Here is a 17,746-nt window from a genome sequence, read left to right on the forward strand (position 1 = left end):
CAATTTTTAATTAAATCAATTTAGTATTATTCTCCAAACTAATTGCTCGACCAATTTTCAGTTAAACGGGTGGATTCGATCCGATACAAACATTATGCTGGGAATCTCATTTTCTTTCACGAATTTAATTTCTAAATCGAATCCCATGACAGAAAATGATGTTCCTTCAATTTCGGAAACCAGTTTCCTGGGATTCTTGGGCTGATCGACCAAGACAAATCCATTAACGCTGTTTTATGGACATTAGTGGACACGACCAGTTAATGGTCATACAACAATGTTCTGTTCGGCCTTTTACTCGTCAATCTCATAGTCTTTCCCTTTCAAACTTCATGAAAATTATACGGCATTGTCGATAATGAAAATTAATATATTTTAATTGGATTTGGGCTAATTAATAGCCCAAAGTACTTTCAATCAACACCAGAAAATCAAAATCAGAAGTAAAAAAAAAAAAAAAAAAACCCATCGTTTTCATTTCCCTCTTTACTGGTCTTAACAAGAATCATCATTTTCAAGAATTTTGAATTTTTTTTTCATGTTGAAAATGATGTGTTTTTGGATCTAAGTCGATTTGATTCATTGTTTGCTTGTGATTGTATTTGGGTTTTTATTGAATTGGTGGTGATCTCTTGTTTTTTTTTTTCTGAAAATTTTGATTTGGGTGGTTGAAGAAAAAAAAAAGGTGGGGGGATCCAATCTGTTTGTGAAAATTCCAGTGTGAAAAATCGAAAACCATGGCGAGAGGTAGAGGAGATAAAGAAGATGCTGAGAAGTACACTGGTTTGCTTAAACTAGTTCAAGTTCTGTCGTTTTTGGTTGTCTTCGTCGCTGGAATCATCATCGGATTAGCCACCAGTGCTCATATAAATACTTATTTCTCTTCTCAAGCACAGCTTTTTTCAACTTCGACGGTCACTTCATTTCAAGTATCGAGTAACAAAGCCAACTGCAATCAAACTCAAGCCCCATGCCCAGAGATTGATTACCTTTCAATGGATGCTTTTATTCATCCAATGAATTTAACACATAAATTATCAGATGATGAGTTGTTTTGGAGAGCTTCAATGATGCCTTATAAAAAAGAGTACCCATTTCCAAGGGTACCAAAGGTGGCTTTCATGTTCCTTACTAGAGGTCCTTTGCCTTTCATGCCTTTATGGGAGAGGTTCTTTAAGGACCATGAAATCTTTTTCTCTATTTATCTACATACACCTCCTGATTATTACCTTAATGTCTCTACTAGCTCTCCTTTCTATGGAAGACAGATCCCTAGTCAGGTACTTTTTCAAAGTTTTCATTTTCATCCCTAGTTCATTTTTATGTTCATTGTACTGCATCATGGTTTTGATTGATGGATTCTTGAGTTTTTTTGGTAAACATTGAAGAACTCTAGCTGTGTGCTTGATTGAAACTTAGGGAAATTGTCATTTTGTTAAATATCAAAGGACCAATGAATTAGTCTTAACCGGAACTTAGGGAAACTTAGGCAGCTTACATTGTTGGGAAGGTAGTCAAGAATTCTGAAAGAATTAATTTTCATGAAGCGTAGAACTTACATGAAGGGTACCTTGGTCATAAAAAGACCTAATAAATTATTCTTCATTGAAACTTAGGGAAACTCATGGAGGTAGGGAAATGATATTATTGTGAGGGATAATCACCAACCTTAAAAGGATTAGTCTTCTTAGACTGTAAAATGGACATAAAAGCTACCTTGGTCATACAAAAAAACCAATGAATTCATACCCAAAGTTGAGTGTTCCTTCCTTTCACCAATAAACTTGGAATAGTATGCTATTTACTTGGTAGAGGCAACTCAATATTGTTAGAGAACCATGAGGGGCTAGGAGATTCAATTATTGTTGTTAGTAAGAGGTGTTCTTTGGGATTTTAGATGGAAATTTGATGCTTTTTAGGGAGTTGTTGAGATTTAAACAATGGTTAAATGCCATGCATAATAAAGACTGAAGATGTTGTAAGGATTATAAAGCTATCTACATATTCCATAAGGTATTTTTTATTCTATAGAAACTATTAAAATACACGAGTGTTATTCCTTTCCTACATCTTCAAAGTAAAAAAATTTAAAAGCTTTACTTCCATTTTATTTTCAGATGTACTTGAACCTGTTTGTTTATTGCAAATATAAACCTCTAGAGCCATTTTAAGAGTTTGGATGCGGAAATATGCATTGGAGTGGTAAAAGTACCATGGAGGCCCCTGTATTGAGAGTCGGATTGCTTATTGCCCCTTCTACTCAAAAAATGGGCAAATTAGTTCCTGTACGTAAGGTCAAAGAGCAAGCTAGTCTTTCTGTTAAAAATTACATCCAGTTTTACCGTTAAAAATTGGTCCCTATATGTCAGCGTAAAGTATACGTGGTATGCCAAATGTAACAGTTTAGTTATTTTGTCAGCCATATCAATTTTTAACAATAGAAATGAAAGAAATTTTTAACAGAAAGAACCAATTTTCTCTTTGATCTCACTTAAAAGGATTGATTTAGCTATTTTTTAAGTAAAGAGGGCAAAATGCAATCTGACTCTTAGTACATGGGTCTCCATGATACTTTTACCCCTTTGGAGTTTGTTGTAAACATTTCATGATCTGTCATGTTCAAACTTCCTAGAGTAAGGTCTATCAAAATCTTTAAACCTTTGTCATGAAACAAGAAAAATCCTTTTTATTCTTTCAAAACATAATATAGGGGATGAAACTTAATAGCCTCTTCTAATTGTATATAAGGTGACATGGGGCCTTCCATGTTGGGTATTTGAGACTACCTTATCGAATTGAATTGGCCGATTTTCCTTAATTCTTAATTTTCTTGGTGTTTCATGGCCTTTCATGTTTTTTGGTCAATCTTCACTCTCCTTTTCTTCCCTTCATTCTTTTTTTTCTCATCTCATCTCATCCCTATTCCATCCTCTCAGTGCCAAAGCTTATGCCGTTTCTTAATTTATTCTGCCATGGTGATGGGAAACAAAGGAGTAAAACTCAATGTAAACATGAACATAGTGTATTTATTCCACTGGTTAAAGCATGTAGCATCACACCGGGTAAAAGTATCATGGAGGCATTTTATTTTGCCCCCTCAACTCAAAAAAGGGCTAATTAGTACTTGTGCGTTAAATAAAAAAGCAAACTGGTCCTCTTGTTAAAAATTTCATCCATTCCTATTGTTAATCTATCCCTATTTGTCAAAATGAGGTACGTTGCTTGTAACTATTTGGTTATTCTGTTAGTCACACCAATTTTTAACAACAAAAATGGATGAAATTTTTAATAAAAAGTGTCAGTTTATTTTTTAATCTAATGTCCATTAATTAATTTGCTCATTTTTTAATAAAAGGGTACAATGCAATCTAATTCCTAGTACAAAGGCTCCATGATACTTTTACCCATCATCCTGATGCAACTTTTTGTTCCTAGGTCAAGGAAGGTATAACTATCTGTTCTTACCCGCACTGACATATGACCATATGACATGATTGCTTTCTAACCATGTATTTGTTATCTTCTTAGGCCACTTGTTTCTATTCAACTGCCTCTTTTTTTTTCTTGAACAACTGTTTTTGCTGCCGTATTATTGTTAGGAAGTAATGTTTTTGGTTGATCAAAGTGATATAACTATTTATTTATTTGACGTGCCGATTTTCTTTTGTTTAGCGTGTGGAATGGGGGTCCTTTTTACTTGCCGATGCAGAGAGGCGGTTATTGGCCAATGCACTGCTCGACTTCTCAAACGAGCGATTCATTCTTCTTTCCGAGAGCTGCATCCCAGTCTATAACTTCCCAACTGTCTACAAGTATCTCATTGGTTCTACCTACAGTTTCGTTGAATCATACGATGATCCAACCCGCTATGGTCGTGGTCGGTACAACCGTAAGATGCTTCCTCACATTAAGCTCTATCAATGGCGAAAAGGATCCCAATGGTTCGAGATGCAACGTTCAGTTGCAACATACATTGTCTCAGACACCAAGTACTACAACCTTTTCAAGAAGTATTGTAAGCCCGCATGCTATCCTGATGAGCATTACATTCCAACTTACCTGAACATGTTCCACGGATCATTGAATGCAAATCGGACCATAACCTGGGTCGATTGGTCAATGGGAGGCCCTCATCCAGCAAAATATGAGGGAGTTAATGTCACAGAAGGTTTTATACAATCCATAAGGAATAACGGAACGCTTTGTTCGTATAACGATGAGCTAACATCGGTATGTTATCTCTTTGCTCGAAAATTTGCTCCGAGTGCATTGGAGCCTTTGCTCAACCTCAGCTCGACTGTGATGAACTTTTGAGAGATTAAATCAGGCAATGATTGAAATTCCTTTCCTCCCCATTGAGTAATCATTTAATTTTAGATTTTTACAGGCTCCTACCATTGTTATCCAATTTTTGATCTCTTAACTTTGGTTCATATGTACAGATAGGTTCAGGACACAAAATTGCTTTGTTGCAAAAATTTTGAAGGATAATAGATGAGTTGTATCTTTTGATTTTGCAAAAATGGTCCCAAGTGATTACAAAAATTAAAAAACCCCAATGTGTTTCCCTCGAAAAATATGCTTTCATGGGGGTATAATTTGAGAGCTGGCATTGACAATGTTGTTTCTTGTGATTGAAGCATGATCATAAATAGCAGTAATGTCAACAAATGTTTCTAACCATCAACCATAAATCTTGAAAATTATCTTACAAGTGACGATACAAAAATCCAACTGAAAATAAATAATCTCGAGCTTTTTCGGATCATTCGGGAAGAGACCACTTGAACCATGCAATAATCTAGTCAGCAACATATCAAAATTGCAAGGTTCCAGTGAACAAGCATCTCAGACAAGAGGCTTTTTCGATCTCTGTTGCCCTTTGATTCAAGGGGAAAAATGTGCAGAAACTTCGTTAGGAGTTGGACTGAAATCTACTTAAAACCGGAAACAGATGCAGCAGAATTGTTTTCAAAGCCTCCAGGGACAAATACAGGAAGTTGGTTCGAGACCGAGTCCCTTTTGAATCTAGATTCTCGAGGCAAGTTCAGACCTACTCTTTCTTGAGCTTCCCTCAAACCGGAACCCTTATCGTTTCTCAAACTATCCCTAACCGGAACACTTGAAAGTGGGCCGCCAAAGAAAATAGAGTCTCCTGTATACAGTAGCTTCTCTGCCTGTTGTGCCGGACCCCTTGCTTGCAAAGACGACTCCTGCTGCGGAAAACCAATCCTTCTACCCTGCATGCTAGTTTCACCACTAGGATTTGGCAAACCCGTTTGTATAGACGATCTATTCCGAGCATCGGTTGCAGAAACGGGGACTGATACGTACCTACCGGCTTCTTGATCCCATATAACCGAAGTCCTTTTGACGTCTCTAAGAAGAGAAGCAGCAGGAGCAGAAAGCAACAATGGATCAACGGTTGCACCCCTATGCATTACCCTATCATCGGGAACTGATGGACCAGGTCCGATGGGATTGTTGATAACAGGAAATGAAGGATTAGACATAAAGGTACGATCTGGAATGGCAGGAGCTGAGGTAGCTATATTAAAACGACCACCTTGAGTTTGAGGTAATGGGCTAAGTGAGACCGACTCGTGAATATGGCTTGGACTGCTGAAGCTACTTACGCTTTGAGTTCCCGTCTCGTACTCATCACGGCTACCTTGACTCGGAGCAAAAGAGTTTCCTAGTGGCGATAATCGCTGGTCATGCTTTACCTCTTTATTTAAACCCGTATCTGTGCTAACACTACTTCTAATGCTCATGTTGCCACTGGAACTATGTTCAGGATCTCCCATACGACGATTATCAACAGGCCGAAGAACAGATGAGGATGCTCTTGCTCTGGCTGCTGCTCTCATAGCATCAGTAGAATCTAACTTTGCCAGCTTCCACGCACTAATACGAACCGGCCTTTTAGGCCCCTTATTCTCTCTTTCTGCAAAACCAGCTGCATCCGGGTCAACAGTCGACGGAAGCATTCCAGGCTCCAAATGAGGCACAACTTCATCCTGATGTATCCACGTCCAACAGGGGTTTAAAATCATCAGTTTTATATTCTCAAAAAACAAAATCATCAGTTTTATGGGTAAAAATATCGTAGAGACCCTTGTACTAGGTGTCATATTGCATTTTGCCCCCTTTACTAAAAAAATGAGTAATTTAGTCCATGTACATTAGATTCTTTTTGTTAATATCTTCATCTATTTTTACTGTTAAAAACTGGCATGACTAACAGAATAACCAAATAGTGACACGCGATGTGCCACATGTACCTCATGCTGACGTACAAGAGCCAATTTTTAACAGTAGAAATGGATAAAATTTTTAATAGAATGATAGATTTACTCTTTGATCTAAGGTACAGGAGCAACTTTGCTCATTTTTAAGTGAAGAGGGTAAAATGCAATCCCACTCCTAGTACAAGGGCCTTCATAATACTTTTACCCAGTTTTATACTAAAAAAATACGCAACAACTGGAGAACATAGATTCAAAAGGCGACATGCAGGATTAATTACCTGGTAATCCACAAAAACTCTAGGAGGGGTACACCATGCCCCCTTGTACTGAAGGCCAAGCGAACTTCCACCACTCATGCCGGTTGTAGCTGATCCAGACGGAGAGTACACCACATTGGGCAGCTCCTCATCCACGGATGCTCCAGCAGGCGCTTCACTCATCACTCTCATTGCCACAACATATTCATAGGTTGTAATACCCTGATTCCAAATGTCAAAAGGATTGCCACAAAAATTGCCTTAGTGCTTGCTCATATGAGAGACAACTCTATTTACCTTATTCAGTATATCTGGTTACCAAAATGTACAAAATTCAAAAATTACAGCAATTCTAGCTATGAATGTGAATATCTTCAAATTTCATCATCTTATAGCTAGAAACTAGCTCATCTTCAAATTTCATCATCTTAAAGCTAGAAACTAGCTCACCATAAAAGAACAATAATGCTTCATTTCTCGGAAACTAACCTTTCTAATTAGTATAATGTGGAAGAAGAAAAGTTCACCCAGAGGTACACAAGCCAGGACAGAAACTGCAGTACATACGGCCTACAAAATTTTTGGATCCAACTTAGATACTTGTGATAATACAAAAACACAAATTACACATCATCTTCAAAGCATTTAGTAAGGGAATGTACCACTACTGTTGCAAATGGAGCCCGGGAAAAACCATTTCCAAGCCTATCAATAATCTCAGTCTCCATGCCCTTCTTGTTAACAAAGCAACGAACTAGGACAGCAATACCGACACCGGCTTCCATAACTAACTGAATGATGGAGAGGGAGGGTGGGATTGAGGGAGAGAAGCATCATCATGAATTGGGAAGTACGACTTTTATATAACAAACAACCAACTAGAAAACATACCCAAACAATACTGACGGCCATCAGAGAGATGAATGTAACATAATTTTTGTGTCCTACACAATTGTTTAACCACTGCAGCCACATATGAGATGGAGATTAATTTCCACATACAAATAAACAGCTTATGTCACAAACAATTATGACTAAAGAACACGAAACAAGTTGAAAATAGTTACCCGGCAGTGATGATCAAAACCATCAACACATTTATCACAGCTTCTACAATGTTTACTAAACTTGCGCACCTGCATTGTGGAGATCATTCAGAAGTGAGAAAGAAAGCCATACGCCATATTAAGGTACTGCCAACCTTTCAAATCCTGATCAGTAAAATGTTTGTATATAACATTCAAGTGATCCCATACAATTTTATTGGTTTTAATTGTTGGAATCCATATATTCAGTTAATGGTGTTCAATTTTCTTCAATCTGCATTACTTTCACTGTTGCCTTACAACGCATCCGGCAGTAGCATTGACAGATGCAAACATAAGTCATAGCCAGCAGTCACGTGGACTTGCAAGGGATGATAAGATTAGTGCTAAGCATGTCATATGAAAATCCAGGGAGTAGTGAAGAAAACATAGTAGAAAATAGCGGACTAGAGGTGACGCAGGCCGGACAAGGTATACATCATCTATCATGAAAATGACTGAGGCAGCTTGAAGTGTTGGAGATGGAAACTCAAAGTAGTTATGACAAAAAAAACTATGAACATGCTAATGAAAAAGTAGTGTATTTTTCCCTTTATTTGATCTCGGGAACATTAATTCTGACTCAATAATGTTATCAAGCATGTTACCCTACCCTCGTAATTGCATTAGAACAAAGATAATAAAAGCAAGTTTCCAAATTTATTGCAGGAAATGTTTAGGACACCATGGACATAAAATTACTAAAAATGATGAAAATTAAAGCTGATATAACATAATAAAAAGGGTAGCCAAATAGGTTCCAGAATACCTCAGCCTTGCACAACGTACAATACAAAGCATCTTCACTGCCTTGCTCGGCAGCCGCTTCCTGCTTGCGACAATCTTCATGAACAAATAAAGCACAAAAGATTCCTCCAATGCAACAAGATTTCCTGCTTGTATACTCTGCCGGAGCGTCTATTGTTCCAGGATCTTCCACCGAACCTTTCATACTTGAGTTCGGTGCTGCCCTGGAACTTCTAGAAACTGTTGATGGCGATGAATGCAGTCCACTGCCGAACTCATCATATTTTCTAGGTAAATCCTTCACTGATAACCCATGCTTTTCAAATTTGTTTGATCCACCAATAAACTTTGACATGATACCAGGATCAGCAGGGTTAATTGCAGTACACCGAACATAAAGTATAAAAACTAGGAGTGCCTGCATTGCAATCAAAAGAACAATGGTAGTGACATAAGACTCAATGGTTATGGTTGTGGATTGGTAAAAGTACTATGGAGGCCCTTGTATTAGGAGTTGGATTGCATTTTGCTCCCTTTACTCAAAAAATGAGCAAATTAGTCCTCATATGTTAGATCAAAGAGCAAATTGGCCATTCTATTAAAATTTTCATCCATTTCTACTGTTAAAAACTGGCCTTTGTACATCAACATGAGGTACACGTTACGTGCCATGTGTAACTGTCTTGTTATTCCATCAGTCACACCAGTTTTTAACAGTAGAAGTGGATGAAAATTTTAACTGAAAGGATTAGTTTGCTCTTTGATCTAACGTACAGGGACTAATTTGCTCATTTTTTTAGTAGAGGGGGCAAATGCAATCTGACTCCTATTACAGGGGCCCTCATAGTACTTTTACCGTTGTAGATTACTTTATGCAGATTGAAAGCAAAAATTATTGCTGCAAAAAATTATTTGTACTTAGATCTTAACATGGAAGCAGGCATTAAAGGTTTTCTAAATTGAAATCTGCATAGGTCTTTCATGCAAAAAAATAAGAAATAAATGATTTTTTGTAGCCCTAATATAAATATAACAAATGAAATTCACATACCACCAGTGAGTAAGTTCCAACCAGAACATATTCCCAGATGCGCCCTCCAACGAAAGGAGCGAAGAAAGCATAAAATGCAACCACTAACAAGCAGAACACAGTAATTGCAACAACCTATCAAGAAAAAAAGAGGTTATCAATTTCAATCAAATATAATTATATGAAAGTAATCAGAAAGAGTTACTTATAGGTGCCATTTGCATGTGGTTGCAAAACAAAGGTTATCACACACACACATGAAAAGACAGATTATTTAATACATAAAGATTTGAATTTTTAAAAAAGTTAAAGCATGAAGATCATCTCAAAACCCAATGAATGAATTCATCCTAGAAGAATGTTAATCATTGAGTACCGTACCGGTCAGACCTATGGATTAGAATCAGACAAATAGTTCAATACCCCCAAGGGATTTTTTTATACCAATGAAGCGTCCCTCCAAGATTTATCTATTTTAAACCTAAAAAACATGTTTACCTCTGAACCTCTAGGATAGTGACACTTGTTTTACCAAAAATGTGCCTTAATTTGTCTTCTTCTTACTCTGATCAGTGTGATTGGATAAAACTATTGAAGTGTACCCAACTCAGATACTTGTTTAATAAACATGTTGTGAAAGTTGAAAGTAACTGACAGAAAGTAGGATTAGTTTGAGAATCACACATGGATTGAACCTCATTCTTATCCTCTCAGATTAGGCTTAGAGATAACGTTCACAATAAACCACCAAGACATGTAGAACTTTCAAAATGGAGATACCCCAACAGTCATTCTCAAGGTGCTGTATACAGCTTCCTCTCCTAAAGTTTCTTACTCCATAAATTGAAGTATGCCTAATTCAGAGATGGCCCCCCTTCACCGAGTTAACATATAGAGAGGTAAAGTACCATGGAGGCCATTGTACTAGGAGTCAGATTGCATTTTACCTCACTCAAAAAAAGGGCAAATTAGTCCCTACACGTTAGATCAAAGGGCAAATTGGTTCTTTCTGTTAAAAATTTTCATCAATTTGTACAGTTAAAAACTAGCATAGCTGACGGAATAACCAATCAGTGACACATGGCGTGCAACGTGTGCCTCATGCTGACTTACATGGACCAATTTTTTACAATAGAAATGGATGAAACTTTTAATAGAATGACCAATTTGCTCTTTGATATAACGTATAAGAACTAATTTACCCATTTTTTTAGTAGAGAGGACAAAAATGCAATCTGACTCCTAGTAAAAGAGCCTCCATGGCACTTCTACCCATATGGAGACAGATTTCGAGAAGCAAGAAAAAGTTTGGAACCTTTTGGTGGCCCAACCACATTTTAGTCCTTCCAAAACCAGCTTTAAAAACTAATGTTCCTAATAAACCGAACCTTCTTTTACCCTCGACCAGATCAACCGTTTATGAGGATATTCTTCGAAAATCAACTCTAGCTAGCAACAGAACTCAACAATGCAGATGGCTTCTCAGGTATGAAGAAGAAAAGGAAACATTTCTTCTACTTTTTCTTAAGCATTATAGTCTAATTCAAGACCATAAGCAACTCTAAAGAACGAACCAGAACTGTAGAATCCAGAATCTTTCATTTGAATAATAATGAGAATAGTTTTATTCTTTCCTCATCCATACAATTAATAACTAGAACATTACTAAAACTGAATGGACCGTACTGAACTACAAAAACCCGGACTTTGAATTCATAAAAATCGAACCCTCCTCAGTCTATTAGTTCAAAATTACAGTACTACACAGTACAAAGAGCTATGCTAACCCATCAGGTTGAAGAAAGTCAATGCTAATTCAACATACAAGAAACAAAAATTACACTTAAAAAAGCATATTTCAACACTAAATTTCATCACTAAATAGGATGAAAATCATTAAATCGAGAGCAACCCACATGAAATTCAGCAGCAAACAGCTAAGAACTAAAAACCCAGTGAGCAAACATGGATCAAATAGAAATTTTAAGCATATTTTTGCATCACAAAGCTAAAAAAAAAAAAAAAGACCCATTACTTGAAAGGTATGAGCAGGTAATTGCCATCCATGCTTCCTCATCATAAATCCTCTGCAAAATTCACACCTACCCAGAAAACCGAAAACCCTAACTACAAAAAACAAATAACCTAGTGACAAACTCCCATTAGAAAAAAGCTTCGGAAGAAGCAAAGAGAAAGAAATGGGGTTTCCCTCTTTGAAACCCAAACACCAAATTAAAAACCCAGAAAAATAAAATTAATGTTAGTAATGTGTTAGCAGTGGGAAGTCAAAGTTAGTATGTGAAAATCAGATGAAAGCCATAAGAGGGAAAACATTTAGGGAGAAAGGGTCATAAGATAGAAGAAGATTGAAGAAAAAGTAGAGAATGTGAAAAACTGTTGGAAAAATAAAATTTATAAAAAAAAAGCAGAAATTGACAAAAGAGAAAATCGTTGACACAAAAAGAAAGGGGAGAGAAAATCTGCAGCCTTGGGTAATAAAACTGAAATCAATTTTTTTCTTAACTTTTCCCCATTTTAATAAAATTAAAAAATATTCCATTTTCAGATAGAAATTATATATATTAAATCATATGTAATTTATGAAATTGTTTTCAGAATTAGATTGTTTGAATTGGTTAAATCATTTTATAATTTAATTAAAAAAATGAAATCATCAATTTTTTATTTGATTATACAAACAATTTATTAAATTTAATTGAAAATTTAAAAAGAAATTAATTCAATCAATCCGGTCAGCCAGTACCCAATTAATTTTTTATTATAATTGTATTTACTGATACTTACATTTATATAAATTTACCTCTCCTTTTTGTAGAAATATATAATTTTCTCTTAATTACAATATAGTTTTGCTTTATATATATATATATTATATTTTAGGGTTAATTGCATATGATGTCATAGTTTAAATTCTAAAATAGTATTCTCACTTCAAAATATTTTAATTGAATCCTTAAAATATCATTATTACATCAATTAAATTACTTTATCATTCTACTCATCAGCTTGAATGTTAAATGTTAGCTCGGATTTTGGCATGTAGCATATTTAAAACATATTTGTAATTATCATATATATATATATTGGATCACAAGTATTAAAAAATACAAAAAGAATACCCTTATAATTTTTAATGTCATTGTCTGATTCTTTTTTTAAATAAATCAAATCCAAACTATCCATATAGTAAGTATATACGTATTTAAAATTTTTTAACATATTTTTTAAATTTTTTTTTGTCGAATCCAAACCGATATGACAAAATTCATGTTAAATTGATGAAAGAAACTAATTAATACGATACCAATACTTTTGAAATTCAATTAAAAAGAACCGATTTAAAATTTGGATATAATTTAGGTACCACTAACAAATTTAATAATACTCTCTAGTTATTTATTTTACTTTTCTTTAAAAAAAAAAGGTTAGATTTGGTAATTTAAAGAAAATGTATAAAATAGAAGTGACAACCTAGCCTATGACAAAGTCTTTCACAAAAGAAGTTATTTTATTAGCACACCAAATAAAATCAATTTAGGCCGTTAAACTTATATATATAGAATTAAAATTTGGGTCACCTAATAATTATTATACATTAATTAAGTACTAAAGAAGAATATACCAAAATTCCTTTAATTCACAAAAATAATAATAAAATATATAAATAAAGCATGAATATAGACAAAACTGTCCCTTCCATGATTATCAATAATAAAAAGAATAGAGTTTAGACCAGTCAACTAATATTTGCTATTATTGGCTTATAATTTTGTTCATACATTGCTACTTGATTCATGTGTTAATTGCATTAATATTGATATTTCATTATTTCAAATTTTTATTTTTATTTAAAAGAATAGAATTTGAACTAATGTTGTTTAACAAGTGTTGAAAATGGGGATAAATGTTGAGGGATCATCACGATAATTGGGTTTAATAGGAGATTGGGACTTTGTTCTATTTTTAATGTTGAGTTATGGGGTATCCTAGATGACTTGACGGTTCTTCATAACAGAAGTTGGGACAAAGAGCCGATTCCGACAGATAGCATGGAGATTATTCACGCCATTCAAGTAGCTTTCTCAAAGTCTTTTAATTCTGCATTTATTAGACGAATTCGAATATAATATTATCAAAAATGGATCAATGAAAAATGTCACATATTCCTCAAGAAAAGAATACAAAAGTTGATCACATCGCTAAATTAACTTTTAACAGGAATGAAGGTCTACAGTTGTTTGCAGAGAATCCATTAAGTTTTAGTAGTTTAATCTAAGTATTGTATTGACTATTCTTTTCACCAAAAAGAAAAAAAAGGGATAAATGAATATCACGTAGCAATTTGAATATGTAAATGTAAATATAATAAAGATTACTCCATGTGTGTAAGCTTTTTTTTTTTAGATTTATTATGGGTTAAATTTTTTTTATGAAATTTATATAAATATATTGAAAGATAAAAACACTTTTATAGTAATATTTATTTAAAATTTAAATAATTTTAAATATCTTCTAATTGAGTTGTTTTGTGCAGAGATGAAGCTAAAAGATTTGAATTAAAATATACTAAATTAAATTTTTAATAAAAAATAAATTAAATATAAATATAAATATAAGAAAAAAACTATTAATTTAATTTTAATATCCTGCTTAAAATGTATGAATGAGAATATATATATATTAAATTAAATTGTTTGGAAAATAAAGTAGAAACTTATCCTAGTACTAAATGGTCATTTCAGGCCTCTTATTATACTATTTGATGTTTAAAAATTAAAAAAAATTCCTAAAAAGTATCACTTACAGATAATATTAATTGTTTAAGTGCACATCATCAACAAATACCAATATTATAATCTACACTTTTTAACTAAATGTTAGAATAGAACAATTTTTGTTTTTTCCTTAACCAAATATTATTTATTTAGAATGGCCCAAACCCAATATTAATGTTAGTTAAATCCAATTAAAATCCAACCAAAAATAAAGTCCAAACAAACAAATTCATGTACCAAGTTAAAGTGGACCATGTCCAAGGTTTCATCTTCCACTACTTCAACTTCATTTCATATTGAGTTTTAGAAGTGTATGAATATAATTTTTAAAATTACTAATAATTAAGGGTAAATGTTCTATTAAATTGAGTGAAAAATTCTGAGTTAATCGAGTTCACGAGTCTTATTTTATCATCCTAATTCAACTTGAAATTTTTTCAAATCGAGTCGAGTGAAATGAAATTCGAATGGAGTCGAATCAAGTGAAATTGCTCGAGTTAAATTTAAAAAATTAAATGTGTTAAATAAAAATATTGTTACAGTATAACTAGTTCTATGTTAGAGCACATAAATTTGAAAAAAATTCAAAGCAAAATAATAATAAGATAATTGAGTATGATAAATTTGAATCATTAATTAGGTTCTCAAAATTATTATTTTAGAATTTTTTAAAATTTAAAATTTTTATATAGTTTTTTAGAATTTTTATAATTTTTTAAAAATATAAAATTTGATTTTTTTAAATATTTTGGTTTTTGAAAATTATTTTTAATTTTTTTATAATTTTTGTTGAAAGAGAGACCAATTTAGTTATTTTTAAAGTTGACAGGGACCAAAAAGGTATTTACACCAATCTATTATTCAAATTATTCGAATTGTGAAATTCAACTCAACTTGAACTCGAAACTCGAATCAAGTTATTCAAGTTAACTCGAATAATTCAAATAACTCGAATAACTCCATTCGATTAACTCAAAATTTAAAACTCTTTTCAATTTTTTTGAGTTGAATCGAGTTTTGCTCAACCTTATTCATAAATCATTCCAACTCTTAAACGCATTTCAGTATGCTCGAACTTACGTCCTCCTGCACTGACAATAATATTAATGCCAACCGAGTTAAGACTCAGTCGTCTCTAAATCACAAATTTAAGCTAACAATAATGGTGAATGGCTTTTCGAACAAAATCATGTTTTTGAATTGAGATTTTACTTCAAATAAAAAAAAATTAAAGAGTTATAGTTTTTAAAGTTTTGAAAGTCAATTTGAGTGTCAAATTATAAATTTGTCCCCTATTTATATTTATTATAAATTATAAATTATAAATATGATTTATATATTTAAATTAAAATATATAAATAATTTATATTAATTAATTAAAATGCATTTAAAATTTATTATTTTATAATCATAATATTAATAAGTTATCATAAATTGTTTTATTATATTTGTTTTGTAATATAATTTAAATATTTATTAATACCAAAATAAAAATAAAGTGTCGTGGAAATAATGATAATAACGATAACAATAATAATAACAGAGAAAAATAAGGATACATTGCAATTGAGTTAATTATTCCACCACTTATGAAATTTTTATTAATTTACTAAAGTTATGTTTATCGTAGCCTTAATATTTAAAATATAATTTATATATTCAAATTAAATTTTAAAATAATTTATATTAATTATTTATATTTTATATATCGAAGTATTAATGAATTAATTATTATTTAAATTAATTTATTTTTTTTACTTTGTAAGACCATCTTTAAAATGAAAATTTTGAATTTTCACAATATTTTTTTTACAACAATATTAAACACATAAAAATTCCTCAAAATCACTTTTTGCTCAACACTTTTCAAAAACATTTTTTAACAATAATTTTAAATTAGCCTTTAGTTGGATTTTTTTTCACAGAAAATAATATGATTCAATTTATACAAGCTTAATTACAATCAAAGTACAATAGAGACCCATATACTATGATTTAAATTGTATTTTGCTCACTCTACTAAAAATGAGCAAATTTGTCATTATATGTTATATCAAACAGTCTTCACCCACTTCTACTGTTAAAAATTGGTCTTTGTACATCAACACTAAGTACATGTAACACACCACGTATCACTGTTTAATTATTTTGTCAATTTTTAATAGTAAAATTTGATGAATTTTTTAATACAAATAACTGATATGCGTTTTGATCTAATGTATAAAGATTACCTATTTTTTGAATACTTAAAACAAAATTCGATCTAACTCCTAATATAAAAACTTTCATAATATTTTTACTGTCTAACTACTTATTAAAATGAATAAGAGTTTGTTTGGATGGATGGGCGGTGGGGTGCGGTGCGTTTAACTTACTTTTTGTCACACGCTATAGTATCGTTACAGTATCTAATCTTATCGCCACTACTATTTTTACACTAACCGTAAGTAAACGCACCGTCCATCTAAGACCACCCTAAAAACTAGCCCCTTGGTTGCTAATATTTTTTATTATATTCTTTAAAATGATGGCCGTCAAAACAAGGTTAGGTTAATTAATAATTACCATCTTTGCTAATAAATTTTTTATTATATTCTTTAATTACGTGATTAGCTTCTTTTCTTAAGCTCAGTTTTTTCAAACCAAAAAACCCATTTTTTAAGAGGAAATTAACTTAGATGACGTAAAGGCTTTCATAATATTTGCACTTAGTGACGTCATTCATTAGGTAAATTGGAACCATTTTACTAATAAAAATTTATTTCCAACTTTATTTATAGAAATGAGTCACTTTTTTTTATTATTTACTAGAATGGGCCGAAAACATTAAAATGCGTCCACCAATCAAAAACTATTTGAAAATTGGGTGAGAAATATGACTTTAATACTTACATGCGCTTCTGACCGTTGGTCTAATAGAAGTCGTATATCTTCTATATAACTTGCAGTAGGTATTCCAATATAACTTGCCGAATAGTTCCACCTAATTAAATAAATTTTTAGCATAAAATTATTTTTTTAAATCTATGTAATAATTGTAAAAACTAATATAAATTTTACCTCATTATAAGTGGGAATGTATATGAGTGGTTCACTCGAAGACGTAAAAATGGAAAGCGAAACCGAGCCAATGATTATAGTAGTGATAGATAACCCTCGATTTTGGCTTTATTTGGTATCGTCGCCCTGCACATCTCCTGGTACAATGTTGCCAACACGGCAGACCCCCAACTAAGTTCGTCAGTTGCTCTAAAATCAACGAGTTTCAGCAGCCACCTCAAATGTACGAGGTTTCGTGACAAATTCGGCATCAGATAACCTCCAATGATCTTAAGAATGTATGCCTGAGCATATTGTATTATTTCAACTTCAGTCGAATCATTCCTCGGCTTCGGGAATGTGTCTCATAACTAACCCATCTCGATCTGACCTCCGTAAATATTATTCGAAATCGTACCCAAAAGATCGTAGCATATGGCTCCCCAATCAGCAGATTGAACGGACCCGGTGAGTATGGACTCATCCACCGGCAATCCCAATTGTAACTACACGTCCTCCAAAGTGATAGTACACTCTCTGA

At 32.8% G+C, this 17,746-nt stretch overlaps 2 protein-coding genes across 2 annotated transcripts; one reads left to right on the forward strand and one right to left on the reverse strand.

Moving 5' to 3' along the window:
• Nucleotides 1-427: 427 nt before the first annotated feature.
• Nucleotides 428-4,523, forward strand: LOC107953906 (glycosyltransferase BC10). The gene is made up of 2 exons (XM_016889349.2): nucleotides 428-1,280; nucleotides 3,673-4,523. The coding sequence occupies exons 1-2, from the start codon at nucleotides 738-740 to the stop codon at nucleotides 4,312-4,314; spliced, it is 1,185 nt and encodes a 394-aa protein (XP_016744838.1). The 5' UTR covers nucleotides 428-737; the 3' UTR covers nucleotides 4,315-4,523.
• An 89-nt stretch (nucleotides 4,524-4,612) lies between these two features.
• Nucleotides 4,613-11,874, reverse strand: LOC107955986 (probable protein S-acyltransferase 19). The gene is made up of 9 exons (XM_041097446.1): nucleotides 11,406-11,874; nucleotides 9,392-9,505; nucleotides 8,363-8,758; nucleotides 7,576-7,644; nucleotides 7,400-7,471; nucleotides 7,171-7,299; nucleotides 6,998-7,078; nucleotides 6,530-6,730; nucleotides 4,613-6,020 (listed from the first exon to the last, which is right to left on the reverse strand). Exons 1-9 carry the CDS (start codon nucleotides 11,448-11,450, stop codon nucleotides 4,935-4,937), a joined length of 2,193 nt encoding a protein of 730 aa, XP_040953380.1. The 5' UTR covers nucleotides 11,451-11,874; the 3' UTR covers nucleotides 4,613-4,934.
• Nucleotides 11,875-17,746: the final 5,872 nt, after the last annotated feature.

Source organism: Gossypium hirsutum, chromosome D07, assembly GCF_007990345.1.
Source record: "Gossypium hirsutum isolate 1008001.06 chromosome D07, Gossypium_hirsutum_v2.1, whole genome shotgun sequence".
Lineage (NCBI taxonomy): Eukaryota > Viridiplantae > Streptophyta > Magnoliopsida > Malvales > Malvaceae > Gossypium > Gossypium hirsutum.

Bases quoted from the DNA above. Each gene is read 5' to 3' on its own strand.
- LOC107953906 (XM_016889349.2), top strand. From the start codon at position 738: ATGGCGAGAGGTAGAGGAGATAAAGAAGATGCTGAGAAGTACACTGGT. The intron at 1,281-3,672 runs GTACTTTTTCAA...TCTTTTGTTTAG, and splicing joins GAAGACAGATCCCTAGTCAG to CGTGTGGAATGGGGGTCCTT.
- LOC107955986 (XM_041097446.1), bottom strand. From the start codon at position 11,450: ATGATGAGGAAGCATGGATGGCAATTACCTGCTCATACCTTTCAA. The intron at 9,506-11,405 runs GTAATGGGTCTT...TTTTCTTGATAG, and splicing joins TACCTGCTCATACCTTTCAA to GTTGTTGCAATTACTGTGTT. The intron at 7,300-7,399 runs GTATGTTTTCTA...TCCATCATTCAG, and splicing joins TGGCCGTCAGTATTGTTTGG to TTAGTTATGGAAGCCGGTGT.